This window comes from Rhamphochromis longiceps, linkage group LG16 (genome assembly GCF_057381845.1).
Source record: "Rhamphochromis longiceps isolate RC_006_pf linkage group LG16, R_longiceps_female_GT1.1, whole genome shotgun sequence".
NCBI lineage: Eukaryota > Metazoa > Chordata > Actinopteri > Cichliformes > Cichlidae > Rhamphochromis > Rhamphochromis longiceps.
In genome coordinates, this window is record NC_140572.1 from 19,708,682 (window position 1) to 19,724,819 (window position 16,138).

General features: G+C 41.9%; 1 protein-coding gene across 1 annotated transcript in view; it reads right to left on the reverse strand.

The window, feature by feature from the left end:
* The window catches only part of col4a2 (collagen, type IV, alpha 2), a 62,631-nt gene that overhangs the window by 25,999 nt on the left and 20,494 nt on the right, over nucleotides 1-16,138 (reverse strand). The window contains exon 4 of the mRNA XM_085384718.1: nucleotides 14,877-14,957. Within this exon, the coding sequence (XP_085240844.1) occupies nucleotides 14,877-14,957 (81 nt within the window). The remainder of the gene's footprint in view (nucleotides 1-14,876; nucleotides 14,958-16,138) is intronic.

Consider the following 16,138-nt stretch of genomic DNA (forward strand, 5'->3'; position numbering starts at 1 on the left):
AACTGGGAACTACGAGGGAGATTCCCTAATTTTACATATGAAAAGAACATCTAATTAAAGATGAATTTTTAAGACAAAAATCATCAGCAAAGTCATGACCAATGACACGAACAGCAGTTACAGTTCGGCTCTTAAGTTTCTGGACAGTTCACGGTTTCTGTACATCACCACACTGGATTTTAGATCAAACAGCCAGGATGTGATTCAGACTGCAAAAGTAATGCAGTGATTTTATGCATGTTCCCTTTCTTCATAGCCTCACAATTTATTAAACAAATTCATAATGTTTTTAATATTTGAATGAAAATCATTCGCTGTCAACGACTGCCTCAAGTCTACAAACCAATGACATCACCAAATACTGCGTTTCCTCCCATGAGACCCTCTGTCCGGCCTCTTTTTGCATTAATTTTGTATCTAATAACTGAGAAGCACGCTCTATTTGGGTTAAGATCAGTTGATTGCAATCAATCAAAGGCTGTAACCTTTCTTTGCCTTGAGAAGCTCTTGGGCTGCTTTTGCACTTTACTTTGGCTCTCTATTCACTTGGACTGTGAACTGCAGTCTTATCAGTTTTGCAGTATTTGCCTGAACCTGAGCAGAGAGTATATCCCTGCTACTTCTATTATTAATATTAATAAACACCACTGACACGGTTCCACTGGCAGCCATAACACTGCACACGCCCATGCCATAACACTGCCTCCACGATGTTTGAAAGATGATGTGGTATGCTTCAGATCACAAGCTGTTTCTTTCCTTCTCCATAATTTTCTCTTAAAATCACTCTGGTACAACCCATGCGTCCTCTTTTCAGAGTTTTTCTGGCAAAATCTAATCGGGCCTTCTGGTTCATGAGTGTAAGCGCAGTGCGTAATTGGTGAACTTTCAACCCTCTGAAAATGGAGGACTGTGTGTGTGGCCCAGTTTCCTAAACAATGAATACAAAAGTTTTATAAAACCTCCATGAATAATGATTATAAACCCAGTGTGGTGGTGCACGGATGCAAAACTATGCCATTATCACCAAACCTATGGAGCTGTCATCCCTGATGGACAACATCTCCCACCCCATGCAGCAGACTGTGACAGCACTGAGCAGCTCCTTCAGTGGGAGACTGCGGCACCCACGGTGTGGGACGGAGAGATTTCGCAGGTCTTTCCTCCCCACTGCTGTCAGACTCCATAATAAAGACTTTAACTGATCAAGCACACACATCCATACATATGCAATAATACTAAGTGCAATAATCCTTTCTGTCATCGTTGTATTTTTACTCAGTTGTATATAGTATTTGTATTTGTATTCTATTTTTATCTTATTGTATATTTATTTTATTTTATTCTACTGTATATAGTATTTTATTTTATTCTATTCTGTACAGTTGTGTACTGTATTTATTCTTATTGTATTCTAATTTTTGCCTCATAACTTTTGCACTGTCCACTTCCTGCTGTGACAAAACAAATTTCCCACGTGTGGGACTAATAAAGGTTATCTTATCTTATCTTATCTTATCTAACTCTACGGCATCTTAGAGGAAAACAATAAACATGACATTAACAATGAACAGAACGCCACTAAAAATTTCAAATGTACCAATTTTACTTAAAAGCTTCCTGTTTCATTCTTAGTTTCCTGTCATGCTGAAGGTACAAAATGCTGCAGATATTTAACAATAATCAACGGCTGCTGGGTTTAATGAAAACCCTTCTATCTGCAGCTTACATGTGCACACATATTAGCAATTTTCCAAATGAACTGTTCCCACACTTGCTTCCACGTCTGTTTTTCATCTACACTGGGTATCCATTGAGTTCTGCCTTTACACCATCACCAACACTGTTAATGTCTCATGTCTAACAGTTGGCTTGCCCTCCTGATGGTTGTATATAATGTATCTTCTCAGAAATAACACCGTAATCCAAACAGAAACTGTTGTGGACGATGCTATGCAGCACGATCTTTTCCTTCTGACGTCGACGATGGGAGCTGACAACCGTGTCCTGCTTCTGAAACATCTACGGGTCCTAAAGAGTGGACTTTTATTACATTCACACAACACTCATTTATATAAACTCTCCCTGGCGAGAGCAGGTATCTACGCAAGCTGCCTCGAGCAGGAGTGCCAGAGTAATGAAAGTCTGCAGCGCTAGAGAAATAACAGTTGGTTCTGAGGAAAGGGGATGGATTAAGGCCCGGGTTTGACGGAAACAAACAAATTTGTATGTCAATCAAAGATATCTAAAGCCAAGTTTTTGCAGCTGTTCCTGAAAACATCAATGTGGCTCACTGTTACCACCAAGATTTGTAGTCTAATGTAGTCTAAACTTTAACAGAAACTGGCTATAGAAAAGTCAAATGGATACATATTTCATACTCATAGGAATATAGAATAGATAACTACTGGTGCTAATGCTCCATTATTAACTTTTCCTTTAAAGCATTCACGATATCACACAGCTCTCTGCAACAAATGACAGAGGATCTAAAACTGTCCAAACCCTCCTTATTTTCTCACCACCTTAAATGGCTAATCGCTCCATGAGAGGAAGTGAGTGTTAGATTGCTAGTTTTAGAAAGATCCACAATTCTCAGATGCGGCCCTCTTAACTCAAGTGTCCGACAAGTGTAAGAACAAGTGGTTTACTCCACCCCCATTCACTTTGTTTTTAGCACTCTGAAGGAAATGAGCAGCTGCTCAGCCCTTCTGAACTTATCAGCTATAATAAAGGAATGAAAGAAGAATGGAGGGAAGGAATTAAGGGTATAGTACAACAGCTAAGAAGAAAAGAAGGAAGGAAAAGTGGTGTGAAAAAGGGAGGTAGGAGGAGAAAGGTTAAAGAGTGATTTAAGAGCAGAAGAAGAATGGAAAGATGGTGAAGTTTAATGTTAGGGAGTAAATCATTTAGAGCATGTAAACACTGAAGTCTGCCCTCTTTCTCTGACTCCCACAACTGGACTCAGATACTTCAGTTGATTCAGTCCCTCTTCTGTTACCCTCCTCGCTTGTTTTTCTTGGACACGTTTTTCCTGGACTCATTTCCTCAGGAGTCGCATCCCTTATGCATGATACCCCGGAGGGAAGCGGGGCCCGGTCTGTGGACAGGGGCTCTGCTTGGAGGACAGAAAGGGACCAGGAACTGGATACCCTGAGGAGGAGTCAGGCAGAGTAAATAAACATCTGTAGATGATGTTTAGATATCTATTAACGTATGTTTGGATCTCCTGGCTGCAGTCAGGGAGGTCAGCTTTTTGTAGCCCCTGCTGGAAGAAAACATCCTGCATCTAAAAAGCCCTTATGGCCACTTTAGATGAGAGCGGTTTTAAAATGATGCATTAGGAGTTAAGAAAGGGTTCACGTGGTGCAGCGACATGTGAAAAAAACAAAACAAAACAAAAGTCTAATGAGGTCTTTTACATGAGAACGTTACAAGCTTTGCTGCAATGGAGACAAGCCTCCAGCCAAAATTCAGAGGACATCTAAACTCGAACCCTCATGTTCTCAGCTGGTCTCCGTGACTCATCCTCTAAAAATGTCTCTTACGCTAAGACAAAGAAATGAAACAGAGGGATGAATACAGATGACGTTCGGAACATCGGTCATTTGTTGTCATTTGTTTTGTTTCTCATGGCTCCTCTTTGTTCAGGACAGAAGACCAGTTTACATTTGAATTAATGTGTTTAGACTCTGAGATAATTTCTGCATGCACATGGGTCCCTCTTTTGCTCTGCACGTGCATGCAAATGTGCCAGAGATCTGACAGCATCCAGTCCATACAGGGTATTGCTAATGACCACTGGTTAAACTGTGTGAGTGTGAGAGAGAGCTTGCATGTGTGCTAAAGGGTGTATGGTGAAGATCAAGACTTGAGAGAAGAGGAGGGGGGGGGGATCTCAGGCTGAGAACAGAACAGCCCAGACCTTGTGCTATCCCAGGGGTCTCAGGGGCCCGACACCTGCGCCATTGCCTCATATATAAGGAATGAAACGTCTCCAATCTGCGGTCCAAGCTTCGTGTGTGTGAGCCAGACACAGCTGCAGTCTGTGTGTTTGTGTGAAAATGCATGCGTGAAAGAGCAATATTGGGTCTGCAGTCTTAAACGAGGTGTTGCCCTCACCTCAGAGATCAACCACCTGTGTGTGTGCGTATCGTGTGTCTGCCTCACTCTGACCGCATGTCTGCCACTAATGAGGTCCATCCCGGGTGTGACACCCCTATAATCCCACTGTTACATTTATCACTATGATTATAATGCCATTACAGCTTCCACACAGTGGACTTCCCAAGGTGCACCATGTGTGTATAAAACTTTAGAAAGGAAAAGTCAATTTCCTCAGAAACGCTGCTGTCTGACAACGTCTAACCCCAGGGCACAAAGTTATGTACAGAATATTTAATTATATTTGCAGTCTGAGAGGCCACACGAGCGATAATAGAAGCAAGAAAGTTATTTTACCCCAAAGTTGACATGACTGATAAATAAAACTGATAATAAAACATATTACTGAGAAATCAGGTAGGGTACAAACAGCAGTCATAACTTCTAATTCTAACCAGCGCAGGAATGATTGGATGAACATATCTGTTGCTTGGACAAAATGGGCATTTTCATGATGCTCTAACAACATTATCTAGGGGGGATGCTAACATCTATCAAAACTCATAGTTATTAAGACATTTAATGGAAAACTGACAATGTCTGCTACACTACTCTGGTATACTCGAAATGTTTTCTGGTAGGTCTAAAGAGGAAACTCTATCGAATGGCCATATTATATACTCACCAATCACTTTGTTATGTACACTTGTTCAACTGCTTATTAACTCAAGTATCACATTAGCCAATCACATAGCAGTAACTCAATGCATTTAGGCTTGTAGACTCGGTTCAGACTACCTGCTAAAGTTCAAAGCGGCAGAAGGTTGATTTAAGTGACTCTGAATATGGCTTGGTTATCAGTGTCAGAGAGGCTCACACCAACAACGGCTGGTCAGAGTAATTCTGAAACTGCTGGTCTACTGGGAATTTCCCACACAACCATCTCTAGGGTTTACAGAGACTGGCCCAAAAACGACGAAATATCCAGTGAGCGGAAGTTCTCTGGGATTTAATGCCTTGTTGATGCCTGAGGTCAGTGGACAACTGCCAGATGTGTTTAAACTAATAGGAAAGAAACAGTAACTAAAATAACCACTTGTTACAGCCAAGTTATGCAGAAGAGCATTTCTGAGGTCACAACTTTGAAACAGGTGGGCAACAGCAGCAGAAGACCACACTGTGCCACTCCTGTCAGCTAAGATCGGGAAATTAAATTGAGGCTACAGCACAGGTTCACAGAAATACATGCATATATGGATAATAGAAGATTAGAAGATTTGAGAAATGATGGCTGACCTGATGAGACCCTGGTGCTGCTGCAACATTCGGATGGTAGGATCCGAATTTGGCGTAAACAAAATGAAACCAAGGAAACATCCTGTTTTGTATCAGTGGTTCAGGCTGCTGGAGGTGTAACGATGTGGGGGATATTTACATGGCACACTGTGGGCCCCTAAGTACCACCTGAGAATCATTTAAACATCACAGCATACCCAGGTATTATCATCACAGTGTACCTGTCTTCTGATCCTGCTTCCAGCAGAATAATGCACCATGTCACAAAATTCAAAACATCTGAAACTGGTTTTGATGCGTGGCAGTGAGTTCACTGTACTCAAATAGCCAACACAGTCACCAGGTCTCAGTCCAGTAGAGCACCTTTGGGATGCAGTGGAAAGAGAGATTCACATCGGGAGTGCATGTTATGATGGGCTCATCCAAGCCAGTGAGTTCAAAGTGAAAGATCCCAGGTTTGATCCCCAAAGACAAAATCCCTGAGGGTCAGAAAGGGTACTTGGGATAGAAAGCAAATATGCTAGCTTAGCAGTCTGGTTTGTGGACAGATGCTTTCACGCTGTGTGGTTCCAGTTTTACCTTTTTTTATGGGACCACGAAAACCAACTTTTTGAGCACATCAGCTCTTCGTCAGACTGGAGGACAGATGCTCGCAACTTCTTCTGTCTGAAACAATATGTTTGCAACTTTCACGATTTTTGTCTACAGTAAGAAACATAAACGTTTGCTCACATTTGGAAGTCTCCCGCCCCCGTTTGAGTGTTTTTTCATGATATTTGGAAACGTGTGAGTCCACTCCGAGCCAGTAAAATTGACTGTGTTTATTGGATTGTGCGTCCACCTGCTTTAGATCTCAGAGAACAGAAGGCGGGCAGGAGGAGGTTGGAACTGGCACAACTATTATCCCATTAGCTGAATAACACCACTCTTAACTTTTGTTTGGCTAACCAAATCTACAGTTAGACAAAGAAAATCCTAAAAATAATTGTTGTAACCTCTGTGTATTGTGTGTATGTTTTAGCTTAATGGATATAGCATTTTTCATAAATGTTATGAGTGCTGATGAATAGTTAAATACTAACAAAAAAAGACACAGAAATAGAAGGTTCCAGATCTGCTAAATTAGATTTATAGTCAAACTCCCAGCTGTGATCTTGGCCTTAGCTGACGTGGCGGTCAGCCAGTCAAATAACTATCAGGGATACCCATGTAATCCTCAGGGTCTCATTCTGCACCTGCAAAAAAATTTCCAATTGGCTGAGCCCAGAATCCAATTTGAACTGAAGAATGGAAGATTTTTTTTCTTTCTTCATTTTCCCACGTGGGAATCTAGCACCCGCTGCCATTTCAGCTGCATTTGGTGGATAGGGCAAAGATCCATGCATGTGTGTGTGGTTTACTCACTTAATAGTTTATTGCATAGGTTTACGGTAAATTATAGCAATTTGAGAGCCTGAGTATGAGTAAAGGATGGGAATGTACCTTGACCTTAGGTTATAGGGGGGGGGGAGTACTCATATATTACACAACATTTACACAACCACTGAGCACATGTTGAAACACTGCGATGTGGGGCCAAATTTCTCACATCTCTGGACATGTATTTGTCTTAGAAAATGCTGTAGGAATATATATGAAACTACTTGGAGGAGATCTAATAGTTTCCTCAGCAGCCCACCCCCAGTGTAGGTTTCACAACAAGGCCTGATGGAGAACACATGGCATCGTTGCTGTGACCCAGAAAAACTGGTCACATTTTTCCTACAGCCCTGAGACCTTTCATCGCCAACCATAACAATTCCTGACCCCGCGTTCCTATCATGAGATTGCAGTCCAGACAGATGTGATCGTGGTGCGAGTCTGAATGTCCTTTTCAGTGTAACTCAGCAGGGGATGGACGGCACCGGAAAGTGTCCACTGGAAAATAATTGTCCCAAAACTGGTATGAGGCTTATTTCAAGACACAAAGTGACTCTGATGTCCAAAATTTTAGAAAAAAGGGTGAAAGTATGCTGAAGTTCACAGTTCCAGCAGCAACATGAAACAGAATATCTCAAGGTAATTTGTCCTTAGGTATACTCAAACCATGTGTTGGCTGGTGATAACACAGTCAAGCTACAGATGGCAACTAAAAGAGCACTAGGACGGAGTGTCTTCTTACCAAGGCCAACAACCTATAGTGAAAATTAATTTCATAAGACTGTGATTTCCTTCCATGATGAGGAAACATGACCTTTGAATGAGTTCAATTTGCCAGAGGTTTTATGCATCTGTCCAAATAATTCCTAATCCTTCTGTTGTTCCCTTCTCATGCCGTGTAGATGGACTTTCCAGTGATGACAGAAGAATTTACTTAATTTCTTTAAATTTATTGAAAAAGTGAACTTTTGAATTCAGACTGAGGCAGAAAAAAGCAGGATTTCTTAGCTTGTTTACTAAATACACTCAACAAAAATATAAACGCAACACCTTTGTTACTGCTCCCATTCCCCATGGGATGGACGTAGAGACCTAAAATTCATTCCAGATACACAATATAACCATCCCTCCCAAACAGTGGTCACAAATCAGTCCAAATGTGTGGTAGTGGGCACATCTGCCATATTGAGATAATCCATCCCACCTCACAGGTGTGCCACATCAGGATGCTGATCTGACATCATGAGTAGTGCACAGGTGTACCTCAGACTGCCCACAACAAAAGGCCACCCTGGAATGTGCAGTTTTGTCTCACAGCAAAATGCCACAGATGCCACAAGCAATGAGGGAGCGTGCAATTGGCATGCTGACAGCAGGAATGTCAACCAGATCTGTCGCCCGTGCATTGAATGTTCATTTCTCAACCATAAGCCGTCTCCACAGGCGTTTCAGAGAATATGGCAGCACATCCAACCGGCCTCACAACCGCAGACCTCGTGTAACCACACCAGCCCAGGACCTCCACATCCAGCAGGTTCACCTCCAAGATCGTCTGAGACCAGCCACCCAGACAGCTGCTGGAACAATTGGTTTGCACAACCAAACAATTTCTGCACAAACGGTCAGAAACCGTCTCAGGGACGCTCAACTGCATGCCCGTCGTCCTCATCGGGGTCTTGACCTGACTCCAGCTCGTCGCCGTAACAGACTTGTGTGGGCAAATGCTCACATTCGATGGCGTCTGGCACGTTGGAGAGGTGTGCGCTTCACGGATGAATCATGGTTCACATTGTTCAGGGCAGATGGCAGCTGAGAATGTCCCAGTTCTTGCATGGCCAGCATACTCACCGGACATGTCACCCATTGAGCATGTTCGGGATGTGCTTGACCGGTGTATACGACAGCGTGTACCAGTTGAAGTGGAGTGGACCAACATTCCACAGGCCACAATTGACAATCTGATAGACTCCATGCGACGATGTGTTGCACTGCATGAGGCAAATGGTGGTCACACCAGATACTGACCGGTTCTGGGTCCCCAGACCCCCAATAGCGCAAAAAACTGCACATTCCAGGGTGGCCTTTTGTTGTGGGCAGTCTGAGGTACACCTGTGCACTACTCATGATGTCAGATCAGCATCCTGATGTGGCACACCTGTGAGGTGGGATGGATTATCTCAATATAGCAGATGTGCCCACTACCACACATTTGGACTGATTTGTGACCACTGTTTGGGAGGGATGGTTATATTGTGTATCTGGAATGAATTTTAGGTCTCTACGTCCATCCAATGGGGAATGGGAGCAGTAACAAAGGTGTTGCGTTTATATTTTTGTTGAGTGTAACTGCCAATAGCAGATTTTTCTGTCCTGTAACAGAAGTTACTACGGTGGCATATATTGTTTCCTGCAACTGGTCCGTCAGGGTTATTGCTTTCCCAGAAACACTTCCCTTGTGCTTTTGGAAATCTGTTTTTTTCCTATTTCTGTTTTGTTTTTTCCTATTTCCGTTGCTTTTGCAGCGTTTTTCTTATTGCTGGTGTTTTCTTAAGCTGCAGTCTGTTTGGCCTCTCAGGGCCACCGTAAGTTACTATGTACATGTGCTCAAGAATGAAAGCTGGTAAAGCTTCAGGACAAAGTCAAAAATGAACACTCTTGCTAGAACACAAGGAAATATTTCTTCTTGGAATTTAGTACATAGTTAGATTTACTACTGAAAGGTAAACTGTTCTGTTAAGATTGGACTCTTTCTCATCTTATCTGTGTTTATTAGTATACTATATATAGCTGGTCACTAAAATAAAGGGGTTAGATGTCCTTTATTTTATGTTTTTCTCCAAACGGTACATTTTCACTCCACCATTATGGAAACAAAGACATGTTTTTTAGGTTTACGGGTGATTCTGAATTGGCTGTAGGTGTGAACGTGAGCCTGAATGATTCTCTGTCTCTCTGTGTTAGTCCTGTGATTAACTGATGACCTGTTGAGGACGTACTCACACAGAAATGACTGAAATTAAAGTTATTTTGGTCCCTGCCCCCCCCCCCTTTTTTTTAAAGATAGTGGTTTCAAAATAAGTAGCAAAAACCTCCCTTTTCCCACATTTGCTGCCAACTGGCGAGACTCAAGGAGGACTCTGTCACTAAGGAATCAATCAATATCTTCCTCACTGCAATACTTTTTAATTTATACAGGTATATGAGTAAGTATGCGTCAGTGTTGATGTTTCGCCCTGCCTTTATGTATGTGCACAGTATGTGTACACGAGGCCCTCCTTTGTACACAATAGACATCCCATTCCTAAAAGCAGTTATCTTCCCAAAACGTGAGAGTGAGACACGTTTTAAGGCTCCTAAAACTGGACCCCGTCTGGTTAGAGGACAGCGGGTCAGTAAAAAAACAAAAAAAAAAAACAAGAAGGAGACATTTTTGTTTTTGCAGACCCAGAGAGAGACTTGGTTAGAAAAATATGATTTGATCTTGTGATGTTCATTACGTGAATTATAGACTGCATGTTTTGTCCTGTTCGTTGTCCATCAGAGTTCTCTTTCTGCTGTGAAAGTTCGGATAGCTAATTCTGAATGAAACCATCATTTAAAAACTGCACTTTGTTTTTACTTGCCTTACCCTTGTCTAATGTTAAAATTTCTTTAATGACCTGAAACATTTAAGTGTGACAACGATGAAAAAACTGGAGTCTGGATTATTTTGTAACCATGTGTCAGCTACATACAACAGGTGGTTGTTGTCTGTTTGTCAGGCTCTTTCACACAGGGCACTCGCAACCTGTGATCCCTGCTGAATTCCTCTTTCCAAGAATCTTAGGAAAATAAAATCCTCCCATCCAAGAGTTTTAGTGATAGCAACAGGTTTTTGCTTCCCTCCCCTCCCATCTACTGCACCATTACTCCACAGTTAGTAGCTCTTTCTTTGACAAGGTCAGGGCCAGTGGAGAGGGACTGCGGGCATGGATGAGGCTCCTGATTGCAGGTTTGAGGAAAAACTGCCATTACAAATCATGTAAGAAGCTACAGCATGTTACTAATATATACTGGAAAGATGCCTCTGCCAGTAAATATGCTCACTAACTCACCTCCCATATCCTCCTATCATTTAGGCAGTCATGTTTGATCTGTGTTACTGACCACTGCTGAAAAATTCAGCTCTGAGAGCTCAAATAGAGTTCATAATTATGTAAGTTCAAGAGTTTATTCTGAAGACAAGGTGCAAGAAACACATCCTTGCTTTTACCATGAAAGTGTGTGCAAATGTCATGATATTGAGGAGTCACAAAATGATGATGACGCCTGCAGCATTCCTGTCAGTGGCCATCCCTAAGCAGACAGGAAAGTATAAAACAGGCTCGGGTACTAGATTAAGAATGTAGGTATGCACTTGTTTTCATGGAACGAGGAAATCTTAACCATTTATAGATGAAACCAAACAGAGACCAACTTGTTCCCACCGACACAGAGGGCGTCTATATTAAAAAAAGATCAGTGGACTGTCATTGTGCTCAGTTTCCTCAGAATATGTCATTTCCTTTCCTTCTTCAACGCATAACAGTGTTTCTTATGGTGGAAAGGACACCATGTCTCCCAGCATACTGCCTCTAATGGTTTCCAAATCGTGGCTTGTCTTTTTTTTCTTTTCGATGCACGTGTTTCTCCATGTTCATCCCTCCCAGCACTAAACATATAAGTGATCTGTTAAAAGTGAGCATGTGTGTTCAGTTTCTAATTTCATCCTGGTTCTCGAGGCATTCAAAACCATAAAATGGATTCTTTATAACCCCAACTAGCTTGCACAACTGCTTACACCTTTATTTGATCACACTGTGATTACACTTGTGCTCATGTTCCTCGGTTATAAAGCCAAGTCTTGGGAATTACTTCAAACGCTTTGCGGTCCTAACTTATTTCCTCATTACTAAAATTTAGGGTACTTATTTGCCAATTTTATTACCATTCTCATGACTGGAAATGAAAAAAAAAATCCACTAATGACGCAAAAGAACAATGAGGACTTTTGGAAGCACGCCGTCTCCGCTCTCAGAAAAGCCCTGAAATTAGCATATTTAGTCTAACCCAGAATCTCTTTCATTCTTTGAGTCTCTCTCATGCTCTCTCTGTCTCTCATGTCTGTCTGAACTTTAACTTTATTGTTTCCCTTTTGCATTGCTTTCATCTTCTGTTTTTATCTTAAAAGATAGCATCGAAAACCTCCATTCTATCTGAAGCCGCCAGATGGCGATAGTTATGGTTGGAAGAAGACTTTTGCTCCAAGGGTAAACGGTTTTCTGATGCGACTTAACACTTTCCTGCTGAGTTCATGGGCTCAGTTATTCATTTTGGGTCATACTGAATTAAATATTAAGTCGGTTTTTATAAATTTAGTCAACAAGTTTTAAAATATGAGGATTATGTGAGGTATAAAACACACACACAGCATGCAGTTTCACAAACACGTCCTGGTTTGGCAAATACGATGGCGTACAAACGTTACCGAAGTGAGGCTTTGGAATTTGTTTAGTCCTGTGATGAAATCTGAGATTCAATTTTTATTTTCTTAAAACTAGAACACAAACAACACTGATGTCACAGGAGAAGTTGGACAAAAAATGATTCTGCTCCACTAACGCATCATGTTGAAGCAAATGGCCGCCATTTCTCTGTTAACAACCATTGCCCAATCGCGACAGCTGTGTGAAATCGCAGCCAAAGCAGACAGCTGCACAGGATGACTCGGACCCATTCAGTGAAGCGCTCTTCTCCATGACTTGCCTCAGGGGGACGTTTTCGGAAGAAATGTTTTTGGAACGAGATGCAGGAGGGAGAAACAGATCTGAGGGGGCCTACCTACGTTAGTTTCTAGTGTGTTCATAGACAAGTGCAACAACTGGGGTGAAGCAAAAACCTCTGCAACATTTTGGATGTGTTACAATATGTACAAAACTCTTCGAATTTAGGAAATTTAAGCTTTAAATATGCACAAAACAAAAACAAGGACAACGTAAAATGCCTGTGTTCTTGGAAGTGGAGTCTAGTTTCCTCTGGCTTAGAGACCGCTTGTCTTTGGCGAATGTTTGTGTAGTTCATCTCTCGCAGACCAGGATGTCTGATCTGTGATATTTTTTCTTGTTTTTACAGTCGAAGCACAAACTATGCCAAGGAAGGAAAACAACTCACTGTCTTAGCACTTACAGCAGCACTGGACAATGACAGTTTTTTTCTTCGCTCCTGGTTGGCACAGTAAATCAGTGAAAGACAGGAGGAAGCCAAAGTGGTCTGCTGATCGTCAGACTTATGAATCCTTCAGACGCGGAATGTGGAAGTTCCCGCTCTGGCTTCTTACAGGCTTTCCTGCATCCACAGCAAAGGTCAGACCGACTGTAAAGCTGGTCTGGTAAATTCTTAGTGGATGCCAAAGTCAAGTTGCATGAAATTCCTGTTGTCAGGTCCTGTTGTCATCTCCCTCAGGAGGTGTTCTTTCTCGCAAGGGGGAGGTTTTACAAGTCTGGATTTTCAGTAAATGGTCTTCACCACATCAGAGAGCTAAGCTGGGACGTTTATGGATCCTACGAGCAGTCTTCGGAAGAACAGAGAAACAAAAGGAAGCTGGCCAGTTAATCATCTGGAAAGTTCGTCTTTGAAATGCACAAAAATCCGAAATGTCTTTTGAGTATTTAAAAATGCGTTCATGGGCAGGATGGTGTTCAGGGAGAACTTTAACAGGGGGGTAAATGAACATTTATGAACTTGAACACACTTGTGTCGCTATGATGGATGTGGGTGAACAGAGCCCAGGACAGAGATTTGAGTGCACATCTGTGGTTAGGTGAAGGAGACAAAAACACTTAACTGAGATGGGGAAATACTGTGGTTTTGTTAGTAAAATGATCTCAGGTCACAGTTCTCAACCAACAGATCCTTGTTTGAGGATCTCCGGATGAGCTCAGTATGTAACTAAGATTTTAGAGGAATATATGTTGATTCCTCTCTAAGCTTGTGGAAGCTCAGATAACCCATGAAGCATATCTTTACATCCCACTTAATCCAACTGCTTTATTATTAAAAAAAACTTTTTTGTAGAACAAATGAAATCACGTCTCTTTCAACACCCAAATATGTGTTTTCGTTTGCTGTGGAAAGTAGACGCTGGTTTTTTCAAAGCACTGATATTTTAAGAAGGTAAAGCCCCTGGTGTAATAATCAGAAAGCCATCTGATGATTTGTGCAGCATGTGTCAGAAGCAAAAACAGCATTTAGTCATGCAGAAACCCCTGACACGCTCTGAGCGTGTTATCTCAATGTGTTTAGTCTATGTCTGTCTCTCTGATTTAAAACCCTCTCTCATTTTTCTCTTTTGCTCTCCCTCACTTCAGACACTTCTTCTTCCTCTCTGACCTTTTCTTTCACAGAGGTTAATGATGTGAAATTCAACTCTTAGACTAGAAGAAAGGGTGATAAATATGTCAAACTAATGACTTACAGCAGTGCGATCCTCCATACGGTGAAATAGTCTTAATAGACTGATTATCTGATATGTTAACTTTGCATTGTTGTGACACTTTGATTCCCCACAACATGACTAGAAGGCTATGATCGGGCATGACACTGATGTTGAGTTGAGCTGGAAACAGTGACCACCTCACATGACACAAGGGTTATTACCCCATCGTGGCTGCTGTGCATCCACAGCACCCAAATATCAGGCTAACCTGATATTTATTCAAAGTTGAATTGATGCTTGTGGTCCAATTAAAGGGAACTTGCTGGGGGTTCATTTACAGCCCTGATTTTCACAGGATTCATAGGTTAGAGAAAATCATATTTATTTTATACTGGCCCCTATGCAGCCTGTCAGTTCATCGTTTCCTGAGACTTAAATACACCATCATGTGTGATCATGGCCTTAAATGGTATTCCAGATTGAAAAGCAGCTGGTACAGCTGGTTAACACTGAAAATAAAAAGGGAAAAGACAGAGACAGAGAGGGAGGGAGAGAGCGGTCTTTGCAGAGCTACTTGAAACAGTAGTTAATGTAGGAAACTTACCCTGGCACCCTTCTCTGGGAAACATTTACAGCCTCCGCTGCAGTCTCTTCCACCACAGGGGACATTGTGCTTCTTCCCACCCTGCAAAAAAACAAAACACACAAAAAAAAGCCCACATTACATATTGTGCACTTCAGGAGTGACTATCTGTGTTTGTGTACGCTGCTGATCACGCCAGCACCTCTGTTATATCAGCACGGATGACTGTGTATACTACTGTCTGCACAGTTGTGTATCTAAGTGTTTTCTGCAGAAAGGGTATTTTGGAAATGGCTCGAATGAGTCACAGAGGACATTCATTCATAATGGATGGTCGTCTGTTTATGAGAAAAAAAAAAGAAGGAGAAGAAGCTGGGTCCAGCCACAGACGGGAACAATCTGCCCTTAGATGTCTGCATACCAACCAAACCACCCACCATCACAGGCTCATCTGTCCTAGACATGACACAAGCACAACACAGACCAGAAGAAAGAAAGTGAAAGTAGCCACTCCCCAGCTTTGCCAACCCACAGGTCAGAGGTGGCAAGACCCTAAGCTAACTGAGAAAGCTTGAGGCATTAATCAAGTCAGAGCTGAGGCTGATACAACTTCACATTTATCTTGTGCTTTGAATAAAATCCCCATTCACGGTCTAATTCGAGCACATATTGCCTCTGAAGCAGAAACATTTGAACTCCCGACAAAACCATGAACACAACATAACATGTACAGAACCACACCTCAAGCCTCGATACCTCAAAACGTGGACTTTAAAAAAATCTGCTCAATTTGAGATCACTAATTCAGCTGCTCTTTTTATATATTTTCAAGTTCATTTGTGATGCCTTAAAGCACCCAGCACTGCTTCCATTGAACTGTATGATATGAATAGAGCAGTTTAAAATGTTCCATTAAACTTCTACCCAGCAAGGCCGAGAGTAAAACAAATCAAACCAACACAGAAGGCTTGGTTGCTGTATTAACTCCAAGGTAGCAATGTTTAGGGAACTAGGGTAAAAGGCCATTCAGTGGCATTTTAGTAGCACATACAGATGTTACAGAAACTGCCATGTAGCTGATGTATTTCATGACGTCTCACACTCCCTACCTACGTCCTCCACCCACATACCCATACCATAGCCTGCTTAGGCCTCAAATGCCTCAATATCCCCCCTCTCTGTCGTAAAAAAAAAATCTAAATGAGCACTTTATGCCCACAATGGCAACAAAGTGGCAGATAAAGAATCAGAATGATTCTCCTCCTTAGTTTGACAGCCGATCC